At 56.7% G+C, this 18220-nt stretch overlaps 1 protein-coding gene across 3 annotated transcripts; it reads right to left on the bottom strand.

Moving 5' to 3' along the window:
- Window positions 1-1010: 1010 nt before the first annotated feature.
- Window positions 1011-17863, bottom strand: HPN (hepsin). Of its 3 annotated transcripts, none has more exons than XM_087870683.1 (13): window positions 17701-17863; window positions 17056-17125; window positions 11427-11528; window positions 11303-11344; window positions 6275-6404; window positions 6071-6193; window positions 5916-5956; window positions 5301-5466; window positions 5007-5197; window positions 2265-2405; window positions 1920-2062; window positions 1576-1740; window positions 1011-1357 (listed from the first exon to the last, which is right to left on the bottom strand). In XM_087870683.1, the coding sequence occupies exons 2-13, from the start codon at window positions 17069-17071 to the stop codon at window positions 1319-1321; spliced, it is 1299 nt and encodes a 432-aa protein (XP_087726809.1). In that variant the 5' UTR covers window positions 17072-17125; window positions 17701-17863; the 3' UTR covers window positions 1011-1318. The 3 variants fall into 3 exon arrangements, with proteins under 3 accessions (XP_087726809.1, XP_045652623.2, XP_087726810.1); XM_045796667.2 differs by having other exon boundaries at window positions 2265-2360; window positions 17701-17862; XM_087870684.1 differs by lacking the exon at window positions 11303-11344.
- Between the last annotated feature and the right edge of the window lie 357 nt (window positions 17864-18220).

Raw genomic sequence — 18220 nt, 5'->3', positions numbered from 1 at the left:
AAATTGCTTGGGTGCGTGCAGCTGAGGGGCAGCACATTATAATGTTGTCACTGGAAGTCATGGGAACCAGGCTTCCGTGAGCATTTTCCTGCAGACCAGCTGATTTTCAGCAACAAGTGGACTATTAGGGCAGAAAAATGCTTAATTTCTCCCAGTTCAGGGGCAGCAGCACCCCCTGGTGGCAAACACAGGAAACACCACCCCCACCCCCGTGGCCATCAAGCCTCTATGAGATCTGCAGATACTCTAGAGAACAGAGTGGGTCCCAGGGGAAGCTGGTACCCAACCTCCAGCCCAGATAAAGGAAGGGGCAGGGGTCTCAGGCTCTACTCACGGGGTCTAGCACTCCTGTCTCCACCCTACAGAGCCTGGTTTCTTGTGTTGGCCTATGGTGAATGTCTTTTTCCCCCCAGTGGGCATCTACATCCCTTTTTTTTTTTTAGAAAAAACACTCCATATTCCTTTGGGGAACCCCCTACACTGAAGTCATATAGTTCTTGAGGGTCAACCCCCTGACTCCATGCATCACGTGAACAGTGATTTGATGAGGGATGAGCATATGACCCAAAACTGTCCAGTGAGAGCCAGGCCTGGGCCTTTCTTGCTATAGCTATTGGGAGAAAAGCATTTCCTTTCCACTGGGGCTGCTAAGTGGTCCATGGCATATCAGCCTAGCGTTTGGGTGGGTGGGAGACATCTCTGTCTCTGGTTGTAGGGGCGTAGGGGAGGCTTCTTGCAAATAAAGCTTTTCTCTATACAAAACCAGACTTTGGAGAGGAAATGAGGCAGTTCTGATGAAAAATATTTGAGCAGCTGGATCCAGCAGAACCTGAAGCCGCTTGCTCCAGGGCATTTTCAGTTAAGTGAACCAATTAATTTTTTTTTCTCTTAAGCCAGTGGGAATTGGAGGATAATGCTCCTTGCCTGATTTGTGCCAGTCCCTAATTTCTCTCTTCCCTCCCCGACAAACGTCCTCATTGCTGTTTACACTTGCAAACTCAGAGGCCATGTTAATCAAAACCATCTTTATTATTTAAAGAGCATCCTGTCATCACGGGCATCTAGATGGGGGTCCCCAGATGGCAGAACAATATTTACATGGGGGTCAGGAGGGTGAGGCTCGGGTGGTCCCAGGGCTGAGTGGGCCCGCCACTGTGGAAGAGAGGAGCCTGGAGGAAGGGTATCCTTGGACCTGTGGGCTCAGCCCAAGAAGAAAAACGTCCCATTCCGGGCCCAGGGTGAACCCCAGCAGGTGGGGCTGGAGCCACGTGGGTGAACTTGGGCCCTGGAGGCGTGCGCATCAAGGAGAAGCCACAGGTCAGAGCTGGGTCACCATGCCGCTGGCTTCGGAGTGAGTCTGGAGAAAGACAACTGGGGGCTTCTGAGGTCTGAGAGGCTTCCCCAGTCCCACAGCTAACCTCCCCTCCGCACAAGCCCTTGGAAATCCATCTGTCCCCTAGGGCACCATTTCTAGCCTGAGCACAGGTTTCCAGAAAACCCCTGCCTCCTCCCCTTTCCCCATTAAGAGTCCCAAACCCTCTCGCCCTCTGGCTCCCATCTGGGCCCGACGTTCACCTTTATGGCCTGGAAGATCCACTCCCGGAAGTCACTGACTTTGGTGTAGACACCTGGCTTCTGGGCCAGGGCACAGCCAGTGCCCCAGCTCACAATGCCACACAGCCGCCAACGAGGCGTCCGAGAGATGCTGTCCTCACACACGAAGGGGCCACCACTGTCACCCTGGTGGGAGAGGGGAGGCCTGGCTGGAGGCCAAGAGGTCATCCGGGAGGCCCTCTTGGGTAGCTAGGGGCTGTGGTCACAGAGCTCTGGCCCTGAGATAGGGAGCCCAGCCACCTACAGCCCTGTGTTCCCATCCCTGGAGTGGCAGGGGCTCGGGGCCGCCCCACCCAGTCCCTCACCTGGCAGGCATCAATGCCGCCCTCAGGGTAGCCGGCACAGAACATCTTGGGCTTGATCTGGTTCGCGTAGAAGTCGGGGCCGTTGCAGACCTCATTGCTGATTATGGGGACTCGGGCCTCTTGGAGTACCCCAGCCTGTTGGCCTGGGGGTGTGCGGGCAAGGCTGGCAGAGGCTGGGGAATGGGCGCAGCCCCCTTCCCTCCTGCTGTCCCCCCCCCCCCCCAGGCTCTTCAGCGGCCCTGGGCCCCAGGACCAAGAAGCATTTGCCTTTCCAGCCAGATTGCCTTTCCCCAGCCCAGCTCCGTCTCCCTCACGGCGGCTCTGCAGGCAGAAGACGGGACTCACCGTAGTACTGTGTGTTGCCCCAGCCAGTTACGGTACAGATCTTGCCGTCCACCAGGGCCTGGCCGGCGGCTGGGAGGCACACGGGCTGGATGTATTCTGTGAGAGAGACCAGGCGGTCCAGCCTCTGCTGGCCTGGCCCGCCTGGAACAAAGCCTCTGTCCAGTGGCCTCAAGGGTCCCGGCACACCCTCTCCTCTGCTCTTTTCAAATAACCACAGCAGGAGCTGCTGTCCCCTGAGAGCGCACCAGGCACTAGATGACTTCCTGCCTCGGTTCCTCCCAATTCCTGGCAGTCCAGAGAGCAAGGGGCTACTATTAGCCCTTTACAGAGGAGGGAGATGAAGCCGAGTCACTTGTCCAAGGTCTCGTAACGGGGCAATAACAGAGCTAGAATTTGAACCCAGGTTGGCCTGGTTCCCAAGCCCGCGTACTTAACCGTGGCCCACAGGCCACCCCCCGCCTAGAAGGCACCCTTGGGAGAAATAGAAAAATGCATCCCTGTCTTTAGATACTTGACTCCCATCTGCCAGAAGATCATTGTAATAGATACACAGGCCTACACCAACAACAGTGGCGCCCCTAAGATGTGACGTCCTTGTGCAGTGCACAACCCACACCACAGTCCTGGCAGCTCTGTCTACTGCCTGCCTGCTGGCGACTTCATGGGCCTAAGCGTCAGAGCTCTCAGATATAAAATGGACAGGATAATTGTTCCCCTCAGAAGTTGTGGTGAGAAACTGGTGACGCCCTGAGCAGCACACTTGGCAAATAGGAAATGCTCCCATAACTAGTAATAGTAATAAACAACAACAACAGCAATGACTGTTTGTGTTAACTGAGTGCTCACTGTGTGCTGGCATTGCTCTAAGCTCTTTACTCAGATTACCTTTCTTTTTTAAAGACTTCATTAATTTATTTGAGAGAAAGCAAGAGAGAGCAAGCTTGAGCCGGAGGGGGAGCAGAGGGAGAAGCAGGCTCCCTTCTCAGCGGGGAGCCTGACATGAGGCTCCATCCCAGGACCCCAGGATCATGACCTGAGCTAAAGGCAAATGCTTAACTGACTGAGCACCCAGACACCCCTCATATTACCCTTTTAATCGTCTTGATAACCCTAAGAAGTCATTTAATGGATCAGGGAAACTGAGGCACGGAGAGGTGAAGCCAAGATCACATAGCTGGTAAGCACCTGAATCTGATTCCAAACCCTGTGCTCTTACCTCCTCAGCCATGTGTCTCCTGGCCAAGCGGCTCCCACCCCATCCTCCTGTCCTTCCATGGACCCTTCTCTATTTCACGATTTGTAACCCTCCCTAAAGACAAGGGTTTGTTTCACTTTAAAGAAAAATGTGTATCATCCCCTTTGATGGAAAACCAGGAACACAGAAAATAACCATAAAAAGAAGTAGAATGCAAGCTACAGAACAGTCCCGGCAGCAAAGCCAGGGGGTTACACACAGATTCCCATGCCAGGCGGCCTTGACCCAAACCTCTGCCATTTTCCAGCCTCGGGACTTTGGAGCCACATTTACCTTCTCTGCGTGGGGACCTCCTCCATGTGGGAAAACAGGATCCTAAGAGGATCCACCCTCCCAGGGCTGCTGTGGGAGCTAAATGCGTGCAGGCTCCCCAGCCTGCTGAGAACAGGGCCCGGCACACAGGAGGTGAAGTGCGAGTGTTGGCGCTATGACATCATCACCGGGATAGTATTTAATTCTACTATTTCATTAACGTTCTCCTGTTGCCTGCCAAAGGCTCGTCATCATCCACGACTGTGACTTCATCAGCATTGTTTTTATTAATACTGTTGTCACGCTGTGGCCTGCTGAGAGCTGGCTCTCAGTCCACCGCCCTGCGGTGGAAAAGCCCTGAAGACATCCTAGCCCCCAAGGGAGTCTTTCTCCCAGAGAACAAGGAAATGCTCCTGAAAACTGCGGAGGGAATAACTTCTAATTCCCTCTCGGTTTCATTCATAGATTTTAAAAGCTTTCTTCATTTCCGCTAACTGTATTTTTTGGTAACAGCTTTTCCGAGACATAATCCACACACCATACAGTTCACTCCCTTCGAGCAGACAAGTCAATGGCTTTTAGGGGGCTTGCAGAGAGGGTTTAGTGGCACGCCTGGTGACAGGAAGATGCCCCCATTGCCACCATCGATTTGGGAACATTTGATCACCCCCCAAAAGAAATCCTGTATTCGCTCCATGTCACCTCCCAATCTCCCTGTCCCCCTCCTCGCCCCTACCTCATACCACCGCTACCCCCTGGCAGCCACTAATCTACTTTCTCTCTCTCCAGCTCTGCCTTTTCTGGACATTTCATATAACTGGAATCATATAGTGGCCTCTTGTGTCTGACGTCTTTGCTCAGCACAATGTTTTCAGGGTGATCCATTGCGTATCATGCGTCAGTGCTCCAAAACTCCTTCTTATGGCCACATATCACTCTCTTTATGGATCTACCGCATTCTGTCTATCCACTTGTCAAATAAACATCGGGGCTGCTTCTATCTTTTGACTGTCGTGAATAGAGCTGCCGTGAACAGCTGTGTCTAAGATTTTGTGTGCACCCGTTTTCCTTTCCTCTGGGCACGTAGCCCGGGGTGGAACTGCTGGGGCAAATGCTAACTCCATGTTTAACTCCCCTCGAGATCGTTTTCCCTATCACCATGGATTCCTATGGCTCTGTCCTCTGTCCTCCCGGCCTCTGGCGTCCCCAGGCCAAGGCTCAGCCCCCAGGCTTACCTGTGAGGGGCAGGGCACTGGACAGGTGGACCAGGGCGATATCATTGCTGTTTTCCTCACTGTTGGGGTCTCGAAAGGGGAGATAGCCCCCGTGGTAGACTACTGCCTGCACCCCCAGCTGCAGGCCATGGGGTGAGACCTGGGCCACAGCGCCAGCAAACACTCGCCATCGAGACAGAACCCGGTTCCGCCTACCGGGGAATAGGAGAGGAGGGTGGCAGCGTCCCCAGGCGCAGCCTCTCTCACCTCGCCTTTCCCCTGCCTCTCCCGCTCAGGGCTGTGGGGGACACTCACTCAGGGAAGCAGTGGGCTGCTGTCAGCACCCAGTCTCCGGAGAGCAGGGACCCTCCACAGAGGTGTGCTCCATCGTAACGAAGACTGACTTGCCACGGCCACCTGCCCAGGCTGGTGTCTTGGCCTCCCACGATGCGGTCCACAGGTAGCTTCCTACGGCCACAATCTGCAGGAGAGGCAGAGTCAGGGGCAACAGGGGGGCCTGGAAACTTCAGGACACAGCCCTATCCTTAGGGACCTATAGGAACATGGCCCTGCTTTGGGGGACTAAGGGGACATGGACCTGTCACCCTGGGGGAGTCAGAGGACACAGCTCCATCCTCATAGGATCTAACAAGATATGGCCGGGGGTGGGGGGTGTCTGATGGGAGGAGACCCTGACCTGAGGGCTCTGCAGGAACATGGGCCCACCCTAGGGAAGTGAGGAGACACATAGTCCCATCCCTGGGACCCTATGGGGACATGGTGATACCACCCTGGGAGAGGACACACAGAGCTCTGCCCTTGTAGGGTAAGAGGATTTGGCGGGTGTGTGTGTTTGGAGAGGGGATCTGATGGGACATGGCCCTGCCCTGGAGGGTCTCAGGGAGAAGGTTCCGAGTTTCAGGGTCTCACCTTGGCAGACAGTAGCCAGGAAACGGCCCCTGGGACAGTCACTGTGACAGAAAGACAGGGGCAGAGACAGAAACAAAAGGGGAGGCCAGTTAAGACAGGAGAAAGGGCCCCCGAGGGTGGGCAGGCTGGCGCCCCGGCCCCACGGCCCTCCTCACCACACGGAGATGACCTCGAGCAGCCTCTGGGCCAGCGGCAGCCTCCCCTCGTCCACGCAGAAGAAGCCCGACGTGCCGTTGGCGCCCGCTGTCCGCACGTCCAGCTCCGAGTGGCCCAGGGCCCTGGGCAGGCAGGGGTCAGGCCTGCTCCTCCCACCCCGCCCCTCGCCACCAGTACCCGCCACCCCCAGGGCTGCCCAGTACCTGAGGAAGCCCATCTCCTCGCAGCCCAGGCCCGCCACCCTGGCGTTGGAGCGCGAGGAGCACAGCAGCCGCCATGTGCCCTCTGTGTCGTCGAACACCATGAGCCGGGCATCGGCCGGGCTGACCTGTACTGCAGGGCGACAGAATAGCCGCCTGGGTCACCTCCCCACCGCGCCCCCCGGCCCAGCCCCGAGGAGCTCCAGGTCTGAGTCTCTGTGGGAGCTGACAGGAGCTTGGGGTGCACCTGTGGGCGGGGAACCCCGGGGACCTTGCTGTCACCTCCTTGCTGCCTAAGCTGGCTGCGCAGGCACCGCACGTCTGGACCTTCACTCGGACATCAGATGTCAGGGAAGAGGGAAGTGGTTTCAACCACGTTCCCGAGACAATGGCCTGTGAGGCTGGAGCTGCTGGGGGCCGTCTTTGCCCCCATGTGGGGAAAAATAAGCCAGCGTGGAGGAAAGCCAAGAGATGTCTGCCCCTTGATGGAGCCAGGCCTGAAAGACCCCCAGAACTGTTGGATAATAAGTGAATCGTTTCCCTTTTTGTTTAACCAGTTTTCTTATTTTCTCCTTTTGTCTTCTGCCACCCGAAGGCCCTTGACTAACACTTCAGATGGCCAAAATATTTAGATACCCTATAGTCTTCTAAAAAGGAAGGAAGAAAGAAAGAAAAGGAAAGGAAAAGGAAAGGAAAAAAGAAAGAAAAGAAAGGAAAAGAAAAGAAAAGAAAAGAAAAGAAAAGAAAAGAAAAGAAAAGAAAAGAAAAGAGAGAGCCATCTTTTTTTGCAGGACTTGTCCGAGCCTTGAATATACTAAAATGCAATTCTCCAAGCTGAGCATGTGGTATTCATTCATTCATTCATTCACTGACTCACTCAATTCATTCATTCACCTGATAACAAGCATTAACTAGATGTCTACTCCATACCCAGCCCTGTAGGGGGTGATGCTGGAGGCATAAAGATGACCAAGACAGCCCTGGGCAGTGCCCTCACCAAGCCAAAATCTAGGATTGGGGGAGATAGACAGCCATAAAAAAGTCACTCAACCAAACACATCATCACCAACTGCGAGAAGAGGTGGGGTAGAGATACAGGAAGGCTAGAGAGAACGTGCGAAGGAATCCTTGTGTCTGGGGCTGGTTGTGTTAAGAACTGACCGTCCTCTTAGCCCCTCCCGGGCTACTCCCCACGCATGGCCAGAGGACCCGCTTCCACACCTAAGCCAGTCACAGCCCTCAGGCGTATTTATTTCCATTTACCACTCAGGATGTGCTAGGCTCTATTTTGGGCAATGAAACAAATTGCCACAACTATAAGCAAATCAGAGAAAAGCCCTGCTCTGTGGAGCTCCAGGACCAGCAGGTGAGATGGGTAAGGAAAGGGACAAGTAAGCAAAATAGATGGTGTGTCACAAAATAAGGAGCCAGGGAGACAAATGTAGCTTGACTGAGGCAGGGGCATCCTGGCGCCTGGGGAGAACTTGCCATTTCCCACAGGCGGGCAGGGAAAGCTTCGCGGAGAAGATGGGGTGTGAACATAGATCTGAAGGAGGGGAGAGAGTCGTGAAGGGAGGTGAGGGAACAGAGAACTAGGCCGCAGGAACTTCAAGTGCAGAGATCCCCCCCTGGAGGGGCGGGGGTGGGGGAGGAACGGCAAGGAGGCTGGAGCAGAGTGAGCAAGGGGCAGAGAGCTGGGAGGTAGGCCAGGTCCGCGGAGGACTTTGCTTCTCCCAGGAGGGAGGTGCAGCCAGGGGAGGCTCTGAGCCAGCAGCGCCCGGACCAGACTCAGGGGTTCACAGGCTCCCTCTGGCTGCGGGCCAGGGGCAGACTGCAGGGGGCGCCACAGGAGCAGGGAGCCCAGGGAGGGAGTCCAGGCTGGGGAAGATGGAGGCCAGGCCCGGGCTGGGAGAGTGGGGGAGAAGAGTTTAGATTCTGGAGAGATTTTGTGGGTCAAGCCAACAGGGTTTGCTCACAGACTGGATGTGGCTGTGAAGGAGAGAGAGGGGTCAAGGACAACTCCGAGGTGTTTGGGCTGAGCTGCAGAAGCACGATGCAGCCGCCGTTGACCAGGATGGAACAGGGGGCAGGGGGAGCAGGTCTGGGGAAAGCCCAGCTGTGACGCCCGTGGTCCTATTCTCCTGACCCTACTGCACTGTTGGCGCCCCAGAGCACCTTCTAGAAAACCAGATCTGGGGCAAACTCAATTTGGCCTCACCCAAGCTGAGGGGTCTTCCCCTAGCCCCCTGATCCCAACAAGGGAGACAGGCGTTCTAGACCCAGTTCTAGAGAACTCCGTCTGCTGAGAACCTGTGTGTGCCCAGCACTGTGTTCCCCCTGCCCACCAACCGCAGGGCCTCGCCACACCACCCCAAGGCCACAAAGATCACCCCCGTTCTGATCAGAGGAGGAGGCTGAAGCTGGGAGAGGCGAGGTGCCTCACCCAGGTGAGTGAGCAGCAGAGACTTGCATTCAGGCCCACACGACTCCAAACCCCCAGCTCTGCATGTTGCCCCAGACAAGCTTTTCCAGTGACTTCCTTACCCACAGCTGGCACTGATTGCTTCCTAGCTGCCTTGCCTTAATCGCGGCCTCCTGCTCTGAGGTGGGGGCAGGCGAGGCCTGGCGCCTCTGCTGATGGCGCCCACCACCCCGAGTTCCAAGACCCAGACTTGGGGTTTGAAACACCAGCTGGGGGTGAAGAGCTTCCAAATGGTCCAGATAGCGTGAGGTTTTAGGGAAAAAGGGATCGCTGTATGGATAGGTGTTGGGGGGGGGGATATCAAATGCCCCCTCCAATTATTTTTAAAGCCACGTTCTGTGCCACTGTTTCTCACTTTTCAGCTCTTTATTCTTGTTGGCATTATTTGCAAAAAAAAAAAAAATGTGTCTGGGTCATCTGGTTTTGCTTACTGAATTGTCTGATATATTTAGAGGTGTGAAAATCCCAGAAAAATTAGGTGGGGATATAGCTTTGGGGTTGTTTTCATTTGTTTTGCAATTTCCCACCATTTTTGGAAAACCCAAGTATAACTGAAGGGCAGGAGGGCTGGCGTTGGCCGGAGCAAGGTCTGAATCACGGCCTAGTTGCTTTCCAGCTGGAGGCCAAAGACAAGTTAGTTCATCTCGGCAACTTGTCTCGTGCATGTTCATTAGGTGAAGACTTCCTGAGCACCCACTACGTGCAGGACACCGTCTGCGGCAGCAAACACAGTGCCCCTGCCCTCCTGAAAGTCCCCGGAGGTCAAGTGTGAGGAGAATTTTACCCCACGCAACAGGCATGGCCGCGGGGTGGAGGGAGCATGGGGCCCTGGGGGTGCAGGAATGCCTGAAGGTGAGACCCAAAAGCCACATATACCAAGTGGCTCAGAGCCAAGCACCGCATCATCTCTCCTGGTCCCCCGTGCCCACCCTCCTGCAGCTTATGGCTAAGGAGGCTGGGACTCAGAACAAGACTGGTATGAGGCCCCAGAGCTCAGTGGAACCCAGAAACTACTTCTAAGTGTGAGTGGCAAGAGGTGATGAGCCAAGACTGTGGGGCCAGGAGGGTCCTTCAAGGGCATGAGAACAGCCCATAGACTGGACCCTGGAGAGTGCCAGAAGCAGCGCGAGGTGAAGGCGGAAGAGGGGTCTGCCCCCTAAGAGCCGGGATCCTGCAGGGGGTTGAGATTTTAGCTCAGTGGCATTGAGAGCTACGGAGTGGCTTCTGGGACATGATCCCTCTGGCCTGCCACTTCTTCAGTGTGTGGTCTTGGGCAAGTCGGTTCACTCCACTGGGACTCAGTGTCCCCCATCTGCAAAAGGGGGGGCGACGATAACAGGTCCAAGGTTACAGTGCGGGTGCGGCAGATGGTAGCCATGCCTACGGTGAATAGCTTGGCGGTTTCTCGAGAAACAGCAGGGTGTCGTGGTTCTGCATAGAGCGGATTTCGGCTGCCTGGGTTCAGATCCCAGAGTGGCCGCTTCCTAGCTCTGAAAGTGCAGCCAGCCACCGGGCCTTTCTGCATCTCGGGCTCCCCATATTAAAATGGGCTTTTGTGAGGGTTTAATGAATTGAAACCATAAAGCCCTGAGGCCTACGCCTGGCCCCTGTAAATGCTCGCTAAGTGCTGGGATGGTGACCAGTGCTGACGTAGGCTTTCTCTGTCCGGATTTTCATTTCTCTTAGCATGAGCTGAGTCCTTTATGGAATTAGATGAGGCTCCTGGGAGTGAAAAATACATCCCATCACCCAACTTCCCCTTTCTTCCTGCTGCACGGGCCTACGGAATGGCAGCTGGGGGCTGGCACCCAGAAAATTCACCCATTCATTCCACATTTAGTTTCCACATCTATTACTAGTGTGGCCGTTCGTTCTCAGCTGTCTGCAGACACAGCTCTGCTGGGCCGTCTGAGAGCTATTCCTGGCCTCACCATCTCCCAGCTGTGTGTCCTCTCTGGTCTCACTTTCCACATCTGTAAATGGGGATCACAGAAGTAGCACCCCCCTCCCCCACCTGGAGAACAAGAAGGGGTCTCTGAATTCATACAGCGCCTCGCAAGTGGGCTCTGACCATGCCTCCTAGTAAAGAAACATATTTTTACATTTTACCATGTAGCCCTGAACTTGTGCTTTCTGGAGCAAATCACTGCATTGCTCTGAGTCTCAGTTTCCCCATCTGTAAAATGGAGACAATAACAGCACGGCTCTTAGGGAACCAAAATGAAAGATTCACAAAACTTTTCCGTGCTGAGAGAGATGAGCTGTGGTCTTTACTATTCTAATCTCCTTCGTGCTTTTTAAAATGTGGTTTTCAACTCCCTAATTTGATTTCATGAGGCACTAACGGGTAAGGTATATAGAGTTCGGAAAACACGAGACAAGGTGAAGCACGTAGAACGGCAGCCGATCCGCAGCAGGTGCTCAGTACGAGGGTGCAGGTACTACTCGCATCTCTGCGCATGCTCACGCAGTCACTCAGAAATCCTTTCTTGAGCTCGCACCAGGTTCCCTCCGGGGCTCCCCCGAGGGTCCCGGCCTGCTTTACTCACCCGGATACAGCGGCTCCTGGTCACTCTTGAGTAGAAAGGTCGCTGCAGAGAAGGCAGAGGTGAGGGCAGTCAGGAAGAGGGCTGCGGGGGTGGGCAGGGGGGGAGAGGCACAGGGGCCACTCACCAATGGCCCAGGACGCTGCCCCGATGCCTGTCAGGAGCAGCAGGGTCCCTGCCGTAAGAGCTGCCACCTTGGGTCCGGAACAGCATGGCACAGTCCGGCCACCTGCAACAGACACCACGCGGGGACCGCTGCCAGGCCTGTCCTCGTCACCAAGGCAGGGTCTGGGCACTGGGCCAGCTCTGCCCTGCCCCCCAGGGCTAACAGCACGCCGGAGCCTGCCATGCCCTGGACCTGGTTTCTCAGGGCCCGCCCTCCCCTACAGTGGGGCCGACCAGGTGTCCCGCTCCCCCAGGCTTCCAGCTGGGAAGGGGCGTGGCCGGGTCCGCAGCCACCCTCCCCCTCCCTCCCCGCAGGCACTCCTGGCACTCCTGGCACTTCTGGCATTTGCGGGCTCTCTCCTCCCCAGTGACGCTGCACTTTGCAACTCCTTTTCTTGAACCTCTCACTTCTGCTCACTCTCTCAGAGGTTCTTGGAGCTTCTTGGGGGCTGCGACCCCTGACCTCAGCCCTCTTGGCAGCTCAATCCCCTGCTGTTTGGCACGTTCTCACTGCTCCATCCCTCTCTGCTGTCCCAGCCCCTCTGTCCCCGGGCATTCCCCCCAAACCAGACCTCTCCCTCAGGACCCAGCTCCAAGGTCAAATATGCCCCTGAAGATTAAGAACCTAAGTTTGAAAAGCTGCCAGCCTCACTTAATAAAAAAAAGAAGACTTACCCTTCCTGACCCGGGACCTTGGGCAGGTGACCTCACCTCTTTGAACCTCAGCTTTCTTTTCTGTTTAATGGGCATCCACCCAGCACTCACCTCTAAAAACAATACTTAAAATTTCTCTTACATCATAGTAGCCAAACTCATATCACAGGCTTATTCTCCCAAGCACTGTCCTCGTTTTGGGGGAGGATTCCCATTTTTCGGACAGGGAACAGTAAGGCTCAGAGAAGTGGAGTGACATGCACGCGGGGACTCAGCCCGCAGGAGGCAGTGTGGAGTCCCGGACCCCAGGGCACATGGGGTGCTGGGGCCCAAGCGTATAAGCACGAAGCTGTGCTCCCTCTTGCCACGCCTGGCAAAGAGCAAATTCTCAACAAATGCTTTTACGTCATTAGAGCTGTGTGCTTCTGGCCAATACCCTTCACCTCTCTGGGCCTTAGTTTTCTCCTTGGTAAAAAGGAGCTTTGTTCATTCACCGTCCTACTGACTATCCACTCTCCTGACACCATTCTAGGCTCTGAAGATACATCCCAAGACAGATGAGATGCTGGCTCTCGTGGGGCTCACATTCTCATATGTGTAAGGTTGAGGGGAAAACATAAACAAGTAAACAAACTTGATCATTCCCAGATTGTGACAAAGTCTATGAAGAAAATAATGCGGTCGGGGCAGCAGGTGGCTTCTGTGGGGTGATGAGGGAAGGCTTCCCCAAGAAGTGACCTTTGAGCTGAGACCTGAAGGCTGAAACCAGCCATGCAGAGATCTCAAGGAAGAGCGGTGTGGGCAGAGGGAACAGCATAGGCAAAGGCCTTGAGGCAAGAATACGCATTATCTGTTCGAGAGAGAGACCACTGATACGGCCAGGATGACATGAGTTTGGGGAAGGCAGGGACCTAGGCTGGGACCGGCTAGGGAGGCCGGGTGGCCTAACAGGAAAGGGATTTTTATTCCCAGTGCAACAGGGGCCCTGGGGATTAAAAGCCAACCCCTTTGCTAGGGATTGTGGGAGGGCCAATGATGTTGGGGTCCCAGGAGGCTTCAGCTGGGCCTGGCGTGCCCCTGGGCCTGACTGCCCCTGGCCTCTGCAGGGCATTGGCAGGGTGGCAGGAGTCCCAGCTCCCCCACCTGTATCGCGGTCCTACAGCTGGTGGGCACAGGGCCAGACCAGCACCCAGAATGGAGCAGGGCATAGTCCGGGATCTTCCTGGGACGGCCATTGTCTGGGTGTCTTAAGAATTTGAGAGCCCAGGGGCGCCTGGGTGGCTCAGTCGTTAAGCGTCTGCCTTTGGCTCAAGGCGTGATCCTGGCGCTTTGGGATCAAGCCCCACATCAGGCTCCTCCACTGGGAGCCTGCTTCTTCCTCTCCTACTCCCCCTGCCTGTGTTCCCTCTCTCACTGGCTGTCTCTTTCTCTGTCAAATAAATAAATAAAATCTTTAAAAAAAAAAAAAAAGAATTTGAGAGCCCAGCAGTTCACGCCAGGGCAAGAGAAAACAAATACACCCTCCCTCCAAAGAGGCCACAGGGGGCCAGGCCAGCCCTGGCCTCCAGCCCGCCCGCCCGCCAGCTCTGTCCCCAGCCATCTTCCTGGTTCCGGTGGGAGGTCTTGGCTCCTGCAGCCATTAGGCCAGTCCTGGTCCTTTTGTTTTCAGGGGTGCCTGTCAGGGCTTTGGGCCACTCCGAGTTCAGCCCAGAGGCTTTGGTGTGTCTGCCGGGGTGTATGGCATTGCCACTCCGTGTCTCTTCAGGTGAGAAGGACTTTCTTCCATGCCCTCTGAGTCAGGGGGCTTCAGGCAGCCCTAAAGCAGGTGCCCCTGGTAGGACAGGAAGTGTCCTCGCTCTGGGTCCTCCAAGTGTGAGGGGCACACTCACTGCACGTCTTTCCTGAGGCAGGAAGTGTCCTCACGCCGGGTGTGAGGCAGCAGCATTGCCGGAATTCCTGGCTTCTCCCTGAGGTGCTGCTCTCTGCTCCTCAAGGATGCTAAGGGCCCCCTCGCCTTTGGTCTTCTGTCCCCACCATCTGGCTGCTAAACTCTCACAGGTGACATCTTTGGCTCCTTGTCTCTGAAACTCCGCCCAGTCAGCAGCTTGTGTCTCAGCCCTCAGCGTCCCCAACTCCAACTTCCCGAATGAAAGTCTCTCCTTTGGCCTTTGGGACACCGTACGCGTCTGATTTTCCTGCCACTTCTCCAGAGGGGCCTTCTCCATCTCCTGACCCTCTTCCCACTCCCGGAAACCTGGCGTTCATAGGGTGGGATGTGGCCTCCCTCTCATGCTCCCTGCTCCCAAGTCTGTCTCACACACCTCCACAGCCTCAGTTTCCCGCTTCTGTCCTGCAGCCTCATAGATGCCTCCCCCTGGGATCCTCTAGGTCCTTCACAACCCCCAGGTCCCATACTGGCCTCAACACCCCCCCCCCCCCAGACCTCAGGTTCCATCTCAGAGGCCCCATCCTCAGGACCGTCCCTCATCTGCAGGACGCCTCCCTCCCCCACATAGCTTGCCTGCCCCATAGCCTGCAGACCTTCTGAAGATGTCCTGTCCACCCTCTTATTCCCTGCACCCAGCCCCACCCAAGCTGGGGGCTCAGCCTCCCCTCTGGTCCAGCCTCCACATGGAAGCTTGAGGATCGTCCTAAACACCAAATCCACCCTGTCCCTTTGTTACCTAGAACCTTCCATGACTCCCCATTGTTGCCCAAGACAGAGTCTAAGTCCCTCAGCCCCGTGATACCAGCCTTTCTAGGATATAAGCATGGCCGTCAGAGATCTGGGAGTTGAACCTATGCTTCCCCGAATTCCCAGACAGCCTTATGGGTCATTACCAGACCCCTGACAGAGCTTCCAACAAGCACCCACAGAACTTGTAAAAACCCAAGTCAGAAGGGAAACACAGAATGACTACTAGCGCCATCTTGTGGAGAGACCCAGCACCGCCGAGGCATCAGCCGGCCCTTCACCAAAAATAGTCCTGGGAGACCTGCTTCCGGCTTGCTCGCCTCATCACTCTCCCGGCACAACTTCCGACATGACCTCCTCCGGAAATACCCGAATTCTCTACGTGCCACTGTACACCCGGCAGCTCATCAGCCCCTGCCTCGATCCATGCTCTTCCCTCTGCCAGGCACCCCCTACCTATTCCCGACTCACCCAGAGCCAACCCAGCAGGTATCACCTCCTCCAATTCTAAGTCCCCAGAGAGCACCAAGAACCTTGCCTGGGGCACACTTCCAAGTTAACACAACTGTCTCAGACTCGTGCGCCCTCACAGCCCTGGCCTAGGCCTGGCCTGCACCTTCCTTACAGCCTAGCACCAGCTGTTAATAAGGAAGGTATCATTACCATCATCCCCAGTTTGCTGATGAGGAAAGGAGGCCCAGAGAGGTGCAGTCACCTACCCTGGGTCACCCAGCAAGTAAGCACAGCACCAGAACCTTTCGGCATCTGGGTCCAGCTTTGACTACCGGCTCCAGGTCCGACAGCAGGGCTCCGCTACCCTGGAGCCCACTCAGCTCTCTCTGTCCCCAGACCATCTCTGGCCATCCTTCCGGACATGATCTGCTTTTCTCCCTGGTTCATTCGCGCATGGGCCTGGCCCCTGGAGACTCCTTTCAGTCAGCTCCAGGAGGAAAATCGTCCCTAAGGGTCCGGGCTCTGCCAGCCACCTGCTCAGCAAGGGCACAGTGCCCCCCTCCTGAGCCACCGGGAGCCTGGGTTTGCTCTGGGCCCTAGCCGCATGGTTTGGGACTTGATTTGCTAACTGCTGAGAGCCCAAGAGTCCAGTGATCCGCACTGCTCATTTCAGCCAACACAATCAGCACCCCCTGACTCTCATGCCGTTGAAATCCTCACACCACCCTGTGAAAGGTGCATTCACCCCAGCTCCACTTCACAGATGAACACTGAGGCCCAGAGAGGGTAAGCCGCTTGCCCAGGGCTTCCCAGCTCGAAAGTGCTACCATCTGGAACTGAACGCCCGCTAGCCTGCTCCCAGGAAGAAGAGAGGGAGCCAGGCCCCGCTGGAAAGGGCAGGAAGGAAAGACTGGCCCCTGCTCCAGCCCCTCCAGCTACCTCCCAAGTGTGGTGGAGGTCGAGAGGGAGGCAGGCTGTTTGGAGCCCCCCAGGGCCTGCCAAGAGCCCCTCAGGGCCAGCCACTCAGGCAGGCGCTCGCTCCCATCATTCCTGGAGAGGTTTCTCTGCTCTACCTCCCCTCTTCATCCATCCCTGCCGAGTCCAAAGTCCTCCCTCTGCTCTTTTGCCCACAGTGCGAAGAGGTGGGAGGAATGTCTAGAATTGGTGGGGGTCTTGGGTCCCTGGGACACCAAGCTGGCTGGCCTCAGTCATGACAGGTCTGGTTCACGGCGTGTGTCTCACGCGCTACGCCCCGCACTGGTACCTTGTGTGGGTTCCGTGCTCCCGGCAACCCTTGGGGGTAGCTAGGCAGGTAGCCTTAGGATTCCTGCTTGACCCGGGGGGTGGGGTGGGGGGCGAAATGGAACCCAGAGAAATGACGTCACTTGTACAAGAGCACACGGCTAAAAAGTGGCGGAACAGATTCGAATACAGGCCTGTGCGTTCAGCCCCAGAGTCTGTGTCTGTACCCTGGATAGCTGGTCTTCCCCTTAGCTCCAAGTAGGGGCATGTCCAGGGTTAGCTGAGAAATCACTGGGGTGTGAGGGGAAACTGAGGCAAGGAGCCGGGAAGGTAATATGGGGTAGCAGGAAGGCAGGTGGTGGCACAGCCCCACAGAAAATTTGGTTAATAGTTAATCAAGTGGAAGAGACTTCAGAAGGGGGTGGGGATGGGCCCAGGAGGGGTGCCAGAGAGAGGGGGCTCTGAGGGGGCAGAGGGCTGGGAGCAGAGCACAGAGGGAGGGGCGCCAGGCAGAGCCAAAGTCAGGACTCAAGGAACAGGGACTCACCCTCCTTCTCCGCCATGTCACGGCCTCTTGTTAATGATTCCCCGGCTGACCTCCTGGGCCGGGGTGGGACCTGTGGGGAGATGAACAGAGAGGCAGGGCCTGGGGGAGCCGAGCCCAGCCCCAGTGCCCCCAGTCCCAGGCGCCCATCCAGGGAGGCTGGACGGACTGGGCCCTGGCCAGAGCACGCCGTGATCACGGACGCAGATCAGGCTGGGTTCAAGGATGGGGTCAGTGTCTGACCAGCAACCAGGGGACACCTGGATTTGCAGGATTGGGGGCCCCTCGCCTGGGTCTGGGGGAGGAGGGGACCAAGGGTCCGAACTCCTGGCTCTGAGGGAGTAGAGAGACCTGAGGGCCTGAACTCCTAGGTCCTGCGGAAAGAGGGATTTGGGGGCTCAGAACTCCTGGGTATGTGGGAGGAGGGGTGTAGGGACCCAGACTCCTGGGTCTGAGGGAAGAGGAGACCCAGGGCCCCATCTCTGAGTCTGAGCAAGAGGTGGCTGGAGCTCCGAGGTCCTTGGAGAGACGCCTGAGAGCCCACTCTTGGGGTCCCCGGGAACCCCACTGTTGGGAGGTGGACATTAGGTAGTGTGGGGATGGGGGCACCCATGCCCTGGGCCTGGAACGGAGGGCCCCGGTGCTTACCCTGGGGTCCGGCAGGTGGGGGCGGACTTGAGAGATAGTGCCCTCTTCGGGTCAGTCTCCAGGCCTGGGCAGGAGCATGGTGGCCCCGCAGCAGCGGTGGCCCCGAGGCAGAGGCAGCGGCGTGGGGCCTGCTAGGCCTGGCTGCCTCACCTGAGGAGGAGGGGGCTGGGCCGAAGGCGGGGGAAGGGGCGGGGAGGGGCAGGGCAAAGGGATTGGCAGCGCGGGAGGCCACCTGGCTGGTGGGGCAGGGTTTGCAAGGGCTGGCCCTGGCTGGGGGCCAGCCCAACTCGGAGGGGGCCCAGGTGCGCCAGTCTGAGGGGAGGTGGGAGCAGGGACAGGTTTGGCCTGAAGGCAGGGGCTTTGGGCAGACAGAGCACGCTGGGGCGGGGCAGGGTGCTTACAAGGTCTGAAGGGTGGGCCTTTGAATTGGAGGGAACCAGATAGAGGGCCCCAGCTGCCCCAAGCCCACCCTGCTCCGGCCACTTCTCCTGCCTCTGGCCCAGCCCCTGCCTTACCCCCA

Source organism: Ursus americanus, chromosome 21, assembly GCF_024610735.1.
Source record: "Ursus americanus isolate L20-20 chromosome 21, mUrsAme1.1.p, whole genome shotgun sequence".
Lineage (NCBI taxonomy): Eukaryota > Metazoa > Chordata > Mammalia > Carnivora > Ursidae > Ursus > Ursus americanus.
This window is presented reverse-complemented; position numbering and strand designations above follow the sequence as displayed.